Here is a 13,676-nt window from a genome sequence, read left to right on the forward strand (position 1 = left end):
CACGGTCATGCCAAAGGTCGCGAAGAAGTTCTGGTAGAAAAAAGGGGAATTTTTGGCGTTTGAAATGCGGACGTGAATCATCAACTCGCAGCCACGCAAAAATCATCTCGATGACTTGGCTGGAAATGTTATTAAATTCCCACGTACCCAAAAGCTTTACCTGAACTGAGACTGAGCCACGATGCCGAATAAAAAGAAAGGCAAACCGAGTGGCGACTCTGAGACTGGTGGTGGGTGGACCAGCGTGAAACGCCGCGCCCATCATCATGCTTCTCATAAGGGGGCCACAGCAGGTGGAGACGGCAGATGTATCGCCACGGAGGACGCTGATTCGTCGGAAGAAGCACGGACTAAAGAACTTCGCTACCTACAAGAAATGTTCTCCGGGAAGTTGGACCCAGTTGTTGTCCATATGATCATGAATGATTGTGATTTCAAAGGTAGGGCCTATGTATTTCTGACCCAAAATTATTTCCAAAGACTGAGGAGATTTTAAAGCACAATTAACACCAGAAAAAGTTGTTGATCTCCTTTATGAAATTGTTAAAAACAAAGTTTTTTGTTGCTCTTCTTCGGTACGTGGCAACAGATTCTCTGAATCCATGTATAAAGTTGTTTTTGTTTGTTCATATTCAATTGATTGCTCTCAATGTCACATCTAATCATGGAAAACATTAACAAATGTATAGGCCTGGGCCTAATTATTTCATTATTGACTTCCAGATAGGGTCTAGATATTTATGACAGGATTAATAAAGATTTTTGCCCTTTTTTTTGGAGGATAATGATAACCTCTCTGTATTCAACCCTAAACTAGTAAAAGAGCCCCTGCACAGTTTTTCTGATACATGTATTGGTGCTTTAAAAGAAAATTGTGCTGTGCTCTCTGGAATTTTTAGTTTGTTGATGCCTTGCATCACAAGTTATTATATTGACAACAATTCTAAGAAAATACCGTTCTCACTAGCTCTCATTTTTATAAGAGAAGTAGGCAAAAAATGTTGACCTTTCCCATTGACTGCAGTCAGTGCATCAGAGAGATGTGATTTTGAACTATTAAACAAGTAATAGGCCTAAATTGTAACAGAATTCTGTATGAATGTCTTCATATGCATGTCAAGTTTCAGAAAGATCTTTCTTTGGACATATCTTGGGGGTGGAATGTCCCCCCCCCCCGCAGCTGCAAGGTCACACATTCTGGCCCTTGTAGGATCAAGTGACTCATCATGATACCCTTTTGATCAAGAATATGATGAAGGTCGTAACTGTCAAAGCTCACATCCTCCTGTCAAATATGGAACCAGACAAATGACATTTGGGGGGGGCATTTTTTCCCTTTTCAGTTGAAACAGCACTGGAAACCCTTTTTGAGCTTGCGGAACAGACCTCACCAGTTGAATCCCAGATGTATAGACTCTCAGGATTCAAGGATGTCTACATCCCAAGAGTTGATGCAGAGGAGGAGCCAGATGAAGACGATGAACATGGTGAGGGGGAAGATGTTGATGTAGAAGATCCTCCCTTTCCTGATAACTATGGAGTGAGAAGGAGTCCGTCCACCTTGCCGAGAAGTGGAGGGGATGATGACCCTGCCCAGTCTCCACCAAGAAATCCTGGACTGTCCACCCAAGCCGAGGGGGCTAAGGATGAAGGTGGTAAGATGAGCAGTTCTAAAGCTGATTCACTGAGTGACCTTCCACTGAAGTGGGGAGGCTTGGAGCCCAGCCGAGCATTCCAGCCAAGGTTTCCTCCAAAGCAGAATCCTTTTGCCAGACACCCACGGGAGAGGCCAATTAGTCCTCTCAACAACCTGAGCAAGATAGACCCCTCGGATTCCACCCTATGCTATACAGATAAGGAGGCAAGCGGGCAAAGAAACATTTCTGAATTTGGTCATGGGTCAGCTACCGAATCTTTAATTACCAACACCTCATCCCATAAGATGAATATTCATGAGGTCCGAGACACTGGTGCTGGTACCTGTTCTACTTTATCAGATGAAAGCAAGAATGATGAAAAGTTTGCCCATGAAGGAGCATTCACATCGCAGCATGGACCTACAGACGCTCTTTTGCTATCAGATAATTTGGAAACTGACCGTATTGAACCAGCAGTGGCTGCCAGCCAAACACCTATGTCAGTTGAGCAGAATTTTGGAAGAGATCCCACACCTTCATCCGAGGAGAAATTAAAAGACGAATCTCCAGCAGAAGAAGCTGTCAGTGGCTCATCGCCTGCTGACCTGCCAGCGGGTGAACTTGAAGCCCTACTTGGAGAAATTGAGATGTGCCCAGAGAAATTGTCTGAGTCAGAAGAGAATGTTGAGCCTAGCATCACTGACCACCAACTAGGACTGGCAAATGAAGCTTCTGTTGATTGCACTGACCTCTTGGAGAAGACAAGTAGTCCTGCTGAACTGAAACCTGAAACTAATTTCAGTCAAATTGATAAGGCGAATGAGGTTCCCACAATAAAATATGTGAAGCCCAAACATCAGTCAACTACAGTGCAAAAAGATGATGCATCTAAGAATGATAAGCAGAGGAGCATGAATGTGGCTGCACCAGCCTTTGTCCCAAGAGTTTATGCCAGGCCCCTGACCCCCACGGGGCACCAGCAGTATCCTCCCCCAAAAGGGTTTAAACCGAGACAAGGCCTTTGGATGCCCAAAGTGCCTCATCCAGCTGGAAGGGCATCTTCCCTCCAGAAACATCTCAAGCAATTTGATGGACAAGTCGGGAGGCCTTTTTTCACTCCTTCCCCCGGCTCCCGGGAGCAAAGTCCCAACCTTCTGGAAGAATCTGAAAGGCAAGGATGGAACGCCAGTCAGCAGCAACAGCCTTTCCAGCATCCAGCGCAAATGTTTCAGCCACCAGAGAGCAGATTTCGCCCAGTATCGAAACGGCAGCCACAGGCATCCTTCTGGCTGCAAAATCAACCCCCTCATCCACGACACCGGATGCCTAGTGGGCCAAACCAAAGTTACCAGTTGTTTGGTCCTGGGGTTGTACCCCCTTCACATGATGCACCGCTTGTGGGCACAACACCTTCCAGAGGACAGCGCACCAACTCACCACATGAGGGTGCCAGACAACCTCAAGGTCCATCCCAGAGGCCAGTCAACAAGCACATGAGTCATGCACCCCGGGAGCAAGGTTACAACTGTAAAAAGGCTGGGATGGAAGGCAAAGCTGTTCCATTGCCGGAGGGCAAAGTATTGTGCTTAATGAGGGGATGCCCTGGGAGTGGGAAGAGCACACTGGCAAGGTAAATCTGTACAACAAAATTATTGTACATGTATCCTATAATGTGAGGCAGGAATTTTATTTCATAAAATTATTATAGAATGTTGTGATACATTTATATTAGCATCGGTGTTGGGACGGTCCACAATATACTGAATACTGGTTTTTTTTTAACTGTTGTAGTGATTTTTGAATATTGTTGCTATAGTGCACATGTTATTCAACAAATCCGTTGGGCAGATCAAGTTTTGTTTTTTCTCATGTGTTTGGTTTACCCATCATGATCAACTATCACTATCAGGGACACATGGTGCCAGTATTTACAGAGGGATGTGTGATTTTAGTCTCTGCTTTCGATTTTTCAGAACGCTTGTCGGCAACGGGCAAATCTTGAGCACCGATGACTACTTCACCAGGGAGGATGGACAGTATTGCTTTGATATCACCAAGCTAAGTGAGGCCCATGACTGGAGCCATCAGAGAGGTAAAGGGATGAATGAACAATCTTGCCTTTTTCGTGGGTGGGATGCTTGAGAAAACTGTTGTTGTGCGGAGAGGTTTTAGTGTCTGTGTCTGTGCAGTCCCACACTCTGTACATGAGTTCAGCGTCCTTAGGCCAGTTCTGATCAATCCAGACGTAAATCTAATCAGTAAAATCATATCTGTTTTTGCCACAGCTAAAGAAGCCATGGAATCTGGAGTCACACCACTCGTCATTGATAACACCAATATAGAACGCTGGACAATGAAGCCATATGTTGCTATGGTAAGGCATATACATGTACATATATGCCAAGCACTAAAATCTTAGCCTCAAATTCAACATGCTGTAATACACTTGGGGTATAAAATGCTGCATCAAGTGGTAAAAAATGGCCACCTTGTTCAGTCTTTTGAATCGTTCAAGGAAAGACTTTTCCAGACTTCTGTTTTATCGTGATCAATTATCATTCAGGCGAATCATGTTTTCTTCTGACAGGCTGTCCGTTATGGCTATGCAGTTGAGTTTCGAGAGCCGACAACACCGTGGAAATTCAACCTCGGGAAACTGTTCAAGTAAGTAGTAAAGCTTCTCTTTTATTTTCATGTTAATTAGTTAACTTGTGTCTCATTACGCTATACTTTAAACCAAACATGACATGTGCATATAATATAACGGTAGAGTACAGTGCCTCCCCAAAACAAGTGTAAAACTGCAACTAGGCTGTCACTGTTGAAGTAACGGTACATGCAGTGCTGAGCAAGATGAACAGATTAAACTTGTTTTAAGCATTTATTCATCAACAACTGGAACAAAAGCTAATGTAAAACCAGGCACGAAATGTGCATGTTCATACTGGCTCTGTAGTTCATAGTTATTCCCAATTCTACGGGTGAAAGTTTTTTCTTTAAAAACTGTTTAAGGAGAAAAGATTGTTGAAAAGGAAATAATCGATGGGAACTCTGAGTAAACTTGTTTCTAGGTTTTAATATTTCTTATCTTTGGCAGATACAACTCACATGGTGTTCCAAGAGAGAGGATCAAATTGATGATTGAGCGCTTTGAAAGAGATGTCAATGTAGAGAATATTCTCGGCTCCTCAAAACCTGAAAAACCAAAAAGGAAGATGACTGAAGCAGAACAGCACCCATCCAAAGAGAGTTGGAGAAAAACTAAAAAGAAAGGTACAACAGCTCATAAAGAAGACAGCACTTCAAAGCAGGACCTGGCACCAGGATCCCATAAAGCAAAGGCACAAGACAAGGATGATACTGCTGCAGATAAGAATCAGGAGGAATGTGATGATGTCACCGTAGCAACAGATGCCATAACAGAGAAAAGCCAAAACAGAGCAGAGTTGTTCATGTCGGAAGATGAAGATGGGTTTGATGCATTGATGGACTCAGTGGCTGGTGACTCAGCTGAGGATGTGATTGCAAGATGTGATGAGGACAAAATGAACAAGAAGCCACAAGAAAATGTAGGAGATGAGATGATGGTATCCTTGAATAAAGAATCATCTTGTGAAACTGTGGCAACAGCTGCTGCCAAGAGTTGTGACGAGAAGGTGAATGACTCAAGAATGGTTGATGCAGAAGAAGAGTTAGAAATGACAATGAGGACATCAGAAGCACCCCTTGAGTTACTTGAACCATTCATCATAGAAGGTACAGTACATCAGGTACTTTCAGATAGTACAGGAGATGGGGAAAATGAAGAAGATGATGATTTTCTTACCATGGTGAATGCCATGGCGGAAGCATCTTGCCATCTACCCCTTGCAGTGATTTCCTCTCTGGAAGAGAGTGAGAATCTCCAAGGCGAGCAACAAGAACAGCAACCGACAAGTAGCCCCGGATTCCTTGCTGCAAGGACAAAGTGTGATTCACATGCAATGCTTTCTTATCCACCGGGATTTGAGCTGCTTTCAAAACTTCCAGATGAGAGTCCCGAAGGCAAGCAAGGCAGTTACTCTGCTGACAGTGATGAAGATGATTTTGCAGTGATGATGAACTTGATAGCAGATGCTTCCTGCCAGGAGCAAGATCAACCTGTTCCCATTTGCAGAAATGAAGCGAGAAATGATGAAAATGTACCCAATTTGCATTGTATCCCAAGTGTCTCTACAAATGAACCATCTGCTTTCACTCAACACCTGAAAACAAATGCAGATTTGCACAATGCTGATGCTGCAGGTGAATTTGCAGACTCGCCTTTTGAGAAACAAGGCTCTGTCAAAACTGGTGAAGATAATGGTGGCAAAGGGAAGGCTGATGAATGTTGTTCAGATACTAAAGAAGCAAATAAAGTTGGTCAGGTTTCTGCAGCAATAGCAAATGAGAATGTCTCACTGGAAAAGGATGCTTTGAAGAGGAAATCTGAAACAGATCAAGTAGTTGTTTCCACTGATGACCAGCAGAGCAATCATATGCTCAATGATAATTGTGGGAGTGGAATGAGTGACTTTAAGCCTCCTATTGCTTCAGATTTGAGAGCGTTGTCAAGTGTCAAAGAAAACAAAACACATGTCCAAACTGATGAAGTGCCTTCTACAACCCAGCCAACTTCACCTTCTGATTTACTTGTCCCATCATCTGAGTGCAGAGGCCTCAGTCCTAGCCTGCTGGGTCCCTCAGCAGCTTCTGAGGATGGTGTTACCAAGCAGTGCCAAGAGAGGAGGAAGGTGCGGCGATCCAGATCCCTCAACAAAAACACCAAGATGGCTGCTGTTTTTCCCACCCTGTCTCCTGGATCAGAAAACTGGTCTGACCTTGCTGGGCTGGTGGACCTAGGGTCTGAGGACAAAGCCGGCCTGTCTCGAAACAAATCTCCAGTCCTAGAAAGCATCTCCTTTACTGAGGCAGGAACTGAGACTTTGCCATCAGATTTCTCATGTGTACAGAGGATGGAATCAGGGGAATTGACAGTGGAAGACCTACGGCTACAGGGCCTCTTTGTTGCTGTTGCCCAGGCAAGACAAATTGCTCTGCGAGAGAGTGACGTAACATCCCAAAGGGAAGATGCCATTTCTGAAAGACCCTTATCCTCATCATCCACCAGTCATTCCCCGGTACCTGCTACTGTCAGACTGCACAAGAGCACAATGACAGATCATGAGGAAAGCACAGAAAACATTAATGACAACTTGAAAAATCTCATCACCCTCTTCCCAGCTGTTTCTCCAAAGGATCTTGAAGATATCCTTGCCAGATGCAAAGGAGATCTGGAATGGGCCACCAACATCCTCCTGGATGATTTTGGTAACAGGGAGAGAATTGACCCTGAAAGCCAAGAATTAAATACTTCTGATCAACTATCCGGCAGAAGCCAAACAGAAAATTCATCAAGACCAGTAAAAGCTGAATTCAATGATAAGGAATCCCAGGTTAATGGTGATAATCAAACTAAAGTGGCAGCTGATTGCATGAAAGATCATCTGGAGGCTAAGCAAGTTTCTCAAGCTGAGAACTTGGCCACGAACATGATTTCAGTTGTGGATGACATTCTGAAGGCCATCGGCTCTAAAGATACTCTGGCCAGTGTTGACAACACCCCTCTCAAACAGACATCTGAGAGAGGAAAGACTGAAATTGATGCAGTTGATAATTCCAATCATTTTAAATGTGTGCTGGAAAGTAACTCCTCTCCAGTATCACAAGTTAACTTGAACTCTTCAAATCTTGAATCCGCATCGAGTTGTCCCGATTCTGACACAAAAGTCAAGTCTGACATTTCTCCTCCCAGCCAAGAACCTGCTTCAAACCAGAGCAGCTCTGAAAGTGAGGGTGCACCAAGAATGGCAAATTTCCTTCAGAAACAGAAACAAACTGTGAGTGATTCCTGTTTACCAGGGGAGGAACCAAAACTAGACAGAGAGGATCTGTCATTGAGAATAGGCATGTCACATGGAGTTGATTTGTCTGAGGCAGAAGTTGCTGCTTGGATTAGAGAAGCCAGAACTGAATCTAACATTCTTGGAAGCTCAACATCTCATGAAGCCAGCATATATCCATCAACTGGAGATCAACAACAAGTTGGTCTAGTAGACTGCAGCAACTCAGCATCAGCTCTTCCAGGGATGGCATATTCCCGCGGGAGTGGGTTTACAGCATCTGACCCCTTTACTGACTATGGGACCCCCACAAGAGAAAACAAACCACAGGTTGTCAGGCCAAAGACTCCATTGCGCACAGCTTTAAGTCAGTCACCAACAAAAGCCTCCAAGGTAAAGAAACCGAAGGATGTGGATCTTTTTGTGAAAACGACCCACAGTGTGGAAGCAGAAGCTCCCTTGAGGAGTTGCGAGCTTGAGGCGGCCGGAGGAGTCCGGTTTTCCTGGAATAGTGGGAGGGAGATTGAGGAGTTTGGAGTGCCCCATGAGGGACAAATGATGACTGGACAACATGATGGCTTTGAAATGGAAGAAGGGTCATTGGTGACTGAAGAGCAAGAAGATGCAACCCTTCATGGTAATTTGTTGAATCCTTGTTATTCTTCACTTTCAGTCTAACCTAACCCTGACAGTCCCAAATCCTCCAATTTCAATGTGATTTTACATACATTGTTCTTTCCTTTACTCATCTTCTGAGGAACTCCTCATTTGTTCCCCATTTATTCTTCTTGCTTCCTGTTCTTATCCTATTTCTTCTGGATCTCCTCTCAAACACCTTGTTTGCCTGTTTCTCATTTTAACTCTCCTTGTTCATACTTCCTCCACAGACCAACCAGTGCAGAAGAAACTCTGGGAACTGAGAAGCTTAGAGGAAGGTTTGATATTACAGTTACCTCCCGCTTTTGCTCTTCAACTTCAGGAGATGTTTGGTTCCATCGGCTTCCACCTTCTCCCAGGTGAGGGGCCTTCTCAAAGTTTAGCCTGGGTTTTTGCCTTGAAATTAGACAAAGGTATTCAGTTCTTTGAGCAAAAATATGTGATGTAGCATTTAATTTGAGAAAGCATTTTAACTCCTCTGAAAAGAGCTCGGGAGTGATATCTCAGGATAGTTGATTTCCAAGTGTCCTGTTGCTTAGTATAATGAAAATTATGAAACTTTTCCCACACTCATTCATTTTAAAAGCACTGAGTTTTAAAGAGCTATTAAAAAGGGAATTTCTCTGCCAAAATATGACTTTTTCTCAGTGTTTGCTGTTCACACTTTTTGTGAATCTTTATGTATTAAAGTTGCGCATTTTGAGAATTTTTGTTATCTGTTGTAAAACCCCAGTAAAGTTCTACAATTACAGTAGTCTACAACTACAAACTTGAATATCTTGTGATATTCAAACGCATAGAAGTTACTGAAATCTGTTCTGGTTCAACAGAGCTGTTACCAGCGGAGGACCTTCAGGTTCATGTTGACTATGACCTAGCTAAGACGTTGCACACACTGTGGGCTCAGACACTGCAGACACGGTTTGACAAGGAGGAGGAACTAGACAGCATCATCCAAGCCGGTCAGCATTTGGACTAGCTGCTTATTGTGACTAACACAACTACATATGTTGCTGGGCTGTTCAGAGTTTTGGTAGTCATTGTGGCTTAAGCAATATTTAAAGTATAATGAGAGAAATTTTCTAACCAAACGTGAAGTTTTATTGGCAGATTTAGACCAGCTTATCAGTTAGAGCCATCTTCTTTTTAAACTAAATACTGATGATAGAATCTGTCAGAAATGGGGAGAAATTAAGTTGGAGAAAAATGTGAGTTAAATGTTACCTTAGTAATGATTGTTTCTGCGTTTGACATATTGTGTCTGACTACTTGTTGACGTCCCCTGGTATTAAAAGTTTTACATATTATGAAACGCTCTTTGCAGATGAAGAGCTTGCTCGGAAATTGCAACAGGAAGAAGACATTCAGCACATGACCGAAGTCCAGTCAGCCCGGTCTGCCAAATACCAAGGCACCAAAGCCCCCCTAAAAGCAGCCAAGCCGCCAATCAGCTTGAGGCACGGCTATGGGGACAGCAAGGGCATGATGGGTGCTCTCACCACAACGAGGCAACCCCCAGCAATGGAAGAAGTAAAGGGTCTGAAAGAAATAATGGAGGAAGAACTGGCAGCACAGCTTAGCAAAGACATGGAGGTTTGTGTAGCATGGGCTAATCTTGTCCACTCCTGCTGTGTTAAGCACAGGAAATGTCAGGAACCAGCTAAAAAGCTGTACAATGGGTATTGTTTATGACCGGACCACACTTGGCTTTTGCTAAGCGTGTAACTTAACATGGGGTTAACATTGGGGGCTGTAATTTATTAACGACACCAATAAGCTTGCCATTTTGAGGCTGCTATCATTCTACTAATGGAACACCGATTAGTTTGCCAGTTCAGTTGCTGTTGTTCCAAGTTGGAGAACTACAGTCCCATAGACAGATTCACACCAACGTTTTGTATACTCCACCAATATCATTAGATTCCCTGTATATGCTTGACTTTCTGGTGACCTCCAGGTTGAAAGCAAGCTAAAAACTGATGATTCAGTCTCCATAGCAACCAAACTGAAGAGAGACAAGCTGTTCAGTGAGTTTCCCACACTAGACAGGGATGTACTTGAAGAAATCTTCCGGGACTACAAGTGAGTTTGATAATAAGTGCAGTCAAGGAATCCTGGTGAGCCAATAGTTGAGTCATGATGGGTTTAGTTCTTCATGGAGATATTTTACATTGAAAATTTCTAGTCACTCTACGTTCAAGTGTCACTGTACATCCTGGCTCCCTGCTGGACATGGTCATAGGCACAACTGTTGATAACCAGTGACGTGACTAACCTTGATGGGCTTGTCCAAAATACTTCACTTGAACAGTTCAAGCCATTGACTTGTTTGTATTCATTGAAAGTGAAATTGTATTTCGCCATAGTTCTTGATAAAGCTTGTTCTGATATGCTGAGGAGGGTAGCTTCACTTTTTCAGTGCTTATTTGTAAATTTTAGGATGGACATCCATTGTGCTATGTCTTACACATCTAAACCCATGTTCATTCTGTACAAACCATTCGGATAAACAGTGTCATGTTTAAATTCTCACCTTGTTTCCATAGCTACCAATTGGATCCCACTATCAGGCACATCAAGTCATTCTTCAACACTGCGTCCAGCCAACCCAAAAACGTCTACACTGATGAGGCGTTGGAGAGGATCGAAAAGGAGTTGATTGGGGTTGCAGAGAGGCAAAGCTTGGCATCAAGTGAGGATGTAAGTTGCAGCTAAGTTGATTGGTGTTTTTTGGCTATTTTTCCTGTGTGTAAAGAGCATAGTATATTTAATTGAATGATAGATTATTTGCAGTGCAGTTCGACTTGACCTTTGTGTATACAAATAAAGATGGTATGTAGGTAATGTGATATTTTTCATTGATATTTCGTCAAATACTAGGAAGATCATGAAGGTACTGCTTCTTGCCCTGACAATAGGCCTATTTTACAAACAGCAGTTTACTAGATGTGTTTGTAATTTATAAGAGTTTATTGTAAGATGTTTACCAGTTTTTCTCTTACTTTTTCCAGACTGATGAATCCAATCCTCAGGAGGCGTTTCAATCCACAGAGAACCCAGACTATCAGGATTACCGTGGAGAGGCCACAATGCATTACCGGCTGCGCCATGAAGCCTTCCAGAAGGCCGCAGCAGCTTATAACAGAGGACAGAAGGAGCTGGCCTCGTTTTACTCACAGCAGGTCAGCAGGCTGGGAATTGATTTAACCCTGTCTTCCCATAACTTGCAATTTAAAACTGTGGTGATGCATTTGAGGAGATTCGATGACAGTGGAGATTAAGAAGATGTTCCTAAAGCAATGTATAAGAGATGCCTTAAGTCATGTATAACATTTTGTATCTGTTTACTACCCTTGGTCATCAGACCATTAGCATTTTCTGAATTTCAGCTTTAGAGGGTAGATATTTTTCACAAGTTCACTTTATTCTTACCAAATCATGTATGCTTTATTTTTACATCAACTATGAACTATACAGTACAGTGCAACAAAAAATGACCAAATCTCTGTCAAATGTCTTGACAGATTTGGATGCACACAATGTAGTAAAGGCAATGCTTAAAGAAAACCGGAGTCAAATTTGTTACTCTCGTGACTTGTGTATGTGCATTTCATTGTATGTAACTGGTTATTTTTTACTTCTCTCTCCGCAGGGCCATCTCCACACAGAGAAACTGAAGGCTGCCAACAAGAGAGCATCTGAGGCCATTCTATCCTCAAAGTAAGAATTCCATTTCTTTAAAAAGCAGGTCTTCTGATTTTCATGCAGTTTGTTGCAAGAAAGTGCCCTCGTCTTGTTCTACACAACACCCCCCATAAGCCAAGTAGTACCAGACTAAAACCTACCCATTTTCTCTCTCCAGGAATGCCCTGTTTAATGACAACACGTTGGACCTCCACGGTCTCCACGTTGACGAAGCCCTGCTGATACTCAAACAAGTCCTGAGTGACAAGGAGGCAGAGCTGGCTGCCCACGACCAGCTGCCACGCCCCTCTAAGTCACCTCAGAAGTACATCTTTGTCATCACAGGGAAGGGTAACCGGAGCAGGGGTGGAGTGGCCCGAATCCGGCCAGCTGTCACTGAGCTACTCAAACAGGAAGGCTACAGGTGAGGAAAGCCACTAGTCTGGGGAACAAGTTCTCCAAAGTTTTCCCATATTTGATGGTTTTGAGTTCCTGCAGAGTACATTTGGATATTCAAATTCGACTGAAAAGCCTGTTTAAATCTGCTGTTTTTTCAGTGCCTGGATACAGCTTTACTCATGAAACCTTCCAACAAGCTGTTTTAGTTGTTTTACTTTCTGAAGTTGTGCCACTTGAAGAATTGATGTCCAGAATTGATTTGACCTTTAACCATTTTAAAGGAAATACTAACAAATAGGGGTGGAAATGAAGGCAATTTCCAAATTCTAAGCAACAATATCAATCACTGTCCTACAACTTAGCATTAATTAATTAAAAGATTACTGCACTTCCTGCATGTTTCAATTTTTTCTGCTCGTATCCAACAGATTCAGTATGCCAAATGCAGGGCTGATTAAGGTCGTCTTGTAGTCAGCAGCCAGCCGCCAAATGAACAGCCAAACTGAAAGGCCTTCCAAGAGTGGCTACGAAATGAGCGATGAGGCTTGTAATTAGAGTCAGAAAAAAATTTATAGGCTGGAAGTAAAATTAGAATGCCTAAAAGAGAAGCAAGTTGAAACATTTGAAACAGCATCTGAGCATTATTTATTGCATGAGCCATTAAAGACCCCAAACTATTGGTGGGTTATTTAGGAAAAATAGTTATGTGTATATACATATAACTGGCCATTTATATTTCAAGTTCAATAATTCAAGTTTCTAAGTTTGGGAGTCTTGTTGGGCATAACTGTTGTAACCGCAGAAATTAATGGTTGAAAATGGAACATCCTCTCTTGCCATGAGTGATTTTTGCAAAGTGCTTTCATAAATAGGGATTTTTTTGTCAAGTCCGGAAGGAATTGCTTAAGTGTACGCAACAGTGGTGCTATGTGGAAGTACATGCTTGGAACTTTTTCCAAAAGTTTTCAATCAAATTTTTTTCAGTCAGAAAATTGTTTCTTCTGTTTGTATCAATTCTCTTTTATAAATTTTATTTCAAATGACTTTGCAGCTTATCCATCTTTATTGCACACTCTCTGATTTGTCGTTCATATATTCCCTTTTCAAAGTTGGTTTTCGGTTCCAGAAATTAATTTTTTTTTTCAAATTTGGCATTTATTCTTTTGTGTAATTGTTCTTAGCAACCTTTTCCCAATTTACTTTGTGCTTCATTTGTGGCTTATCCATCTGCTAAATGTACCCCACTCTGGATTAATCTTGTATGCAATGTAATGCACACAATGTGTATATGTATAAAGGAGACAGTTATACGGTAAATCACTTTATTTTGTGAGAAATGTCACAAATAAAAATAAGGTTTTTTTAAATTCAGGCTGTA

General features: G+C 42.4%; 1 protein-coding gene across 1 annotated transcript; it reads left to right on the plus strand.

The window, feature by feature from the left end:
* The first annotated feature begins 6 nt into the window (after positions 1-6).
* On the plus strand, positions 7-13,665 carry LOC110976861 (NEDD4-binding protein 2-like). Its single transcript, XM_022230506.2, has 15 exons — positions 7-440; positions 1,344-3,267; positions 3,611-3,729; positions 3,923-4,011; positions 4,225-4,301; positions 4,735-8,195; positions 8,446-8,574; positions 9,046-9,177; positions 9,540-9,808; positions 10,173-10,297; positions 10,762-10,915; positions 11,227-11,397; positions 11,868-11,935; positions 12,078-12,323; positions 12,727-13,665. The coding sequence occupies exons 1-15, from the start codon at positions 182-184 to the stop codon at positions 12,767-12,769; spliced, it is 7,266 nt and encodes a 2,421-aa protein (XP_022086198.2). The 5' UTR covers positions 7-181; the 3' UTR covers positions 12,770-13,665.
* Positions 13,666-13,676: the final 11 nt, after the last annotated feature.

This window comes from Acanthaster planci, linkage group LG02 (assembly GCF_054643075.1).
Source record: "Acanthaster planci isolate LZ-2023a linkage group LG02, COTS_SCS, whole genome shotgun sequence".
NCBI classification, from domain to species: Eukaryota; Metazoa; Echinodermata; class Asteroidea; order Valvatida; family Acanthasteridae; genus Acanthaster; species Acanthaster planci.

Excerpts from the sequence above, each read along its gene's own strand:
- LOC110976861 (XM_022230506.2), top strand. The coding sequence starts at position 182 with ATGCCGAATAAAAAGAAAGGCAAACCGAGTGGCGACTCTGAGACTGGT. Across the intron at positions 441-1,343 it reads GAATGATTGTGATTTCAAAG|TTGAAACAGCACTGGAAACC; the intron begins GTAGGGCCTATG and ends TTCCCTTTTCAG. Across the intron at positions 8,575-9,045 it reads CGGCTTCCACCTTCTCCCAG|AGCTGTTACCAGCGGAGGAC; the intron begins GTGAGGGGCCTT and ends CTGGTTCAACAG.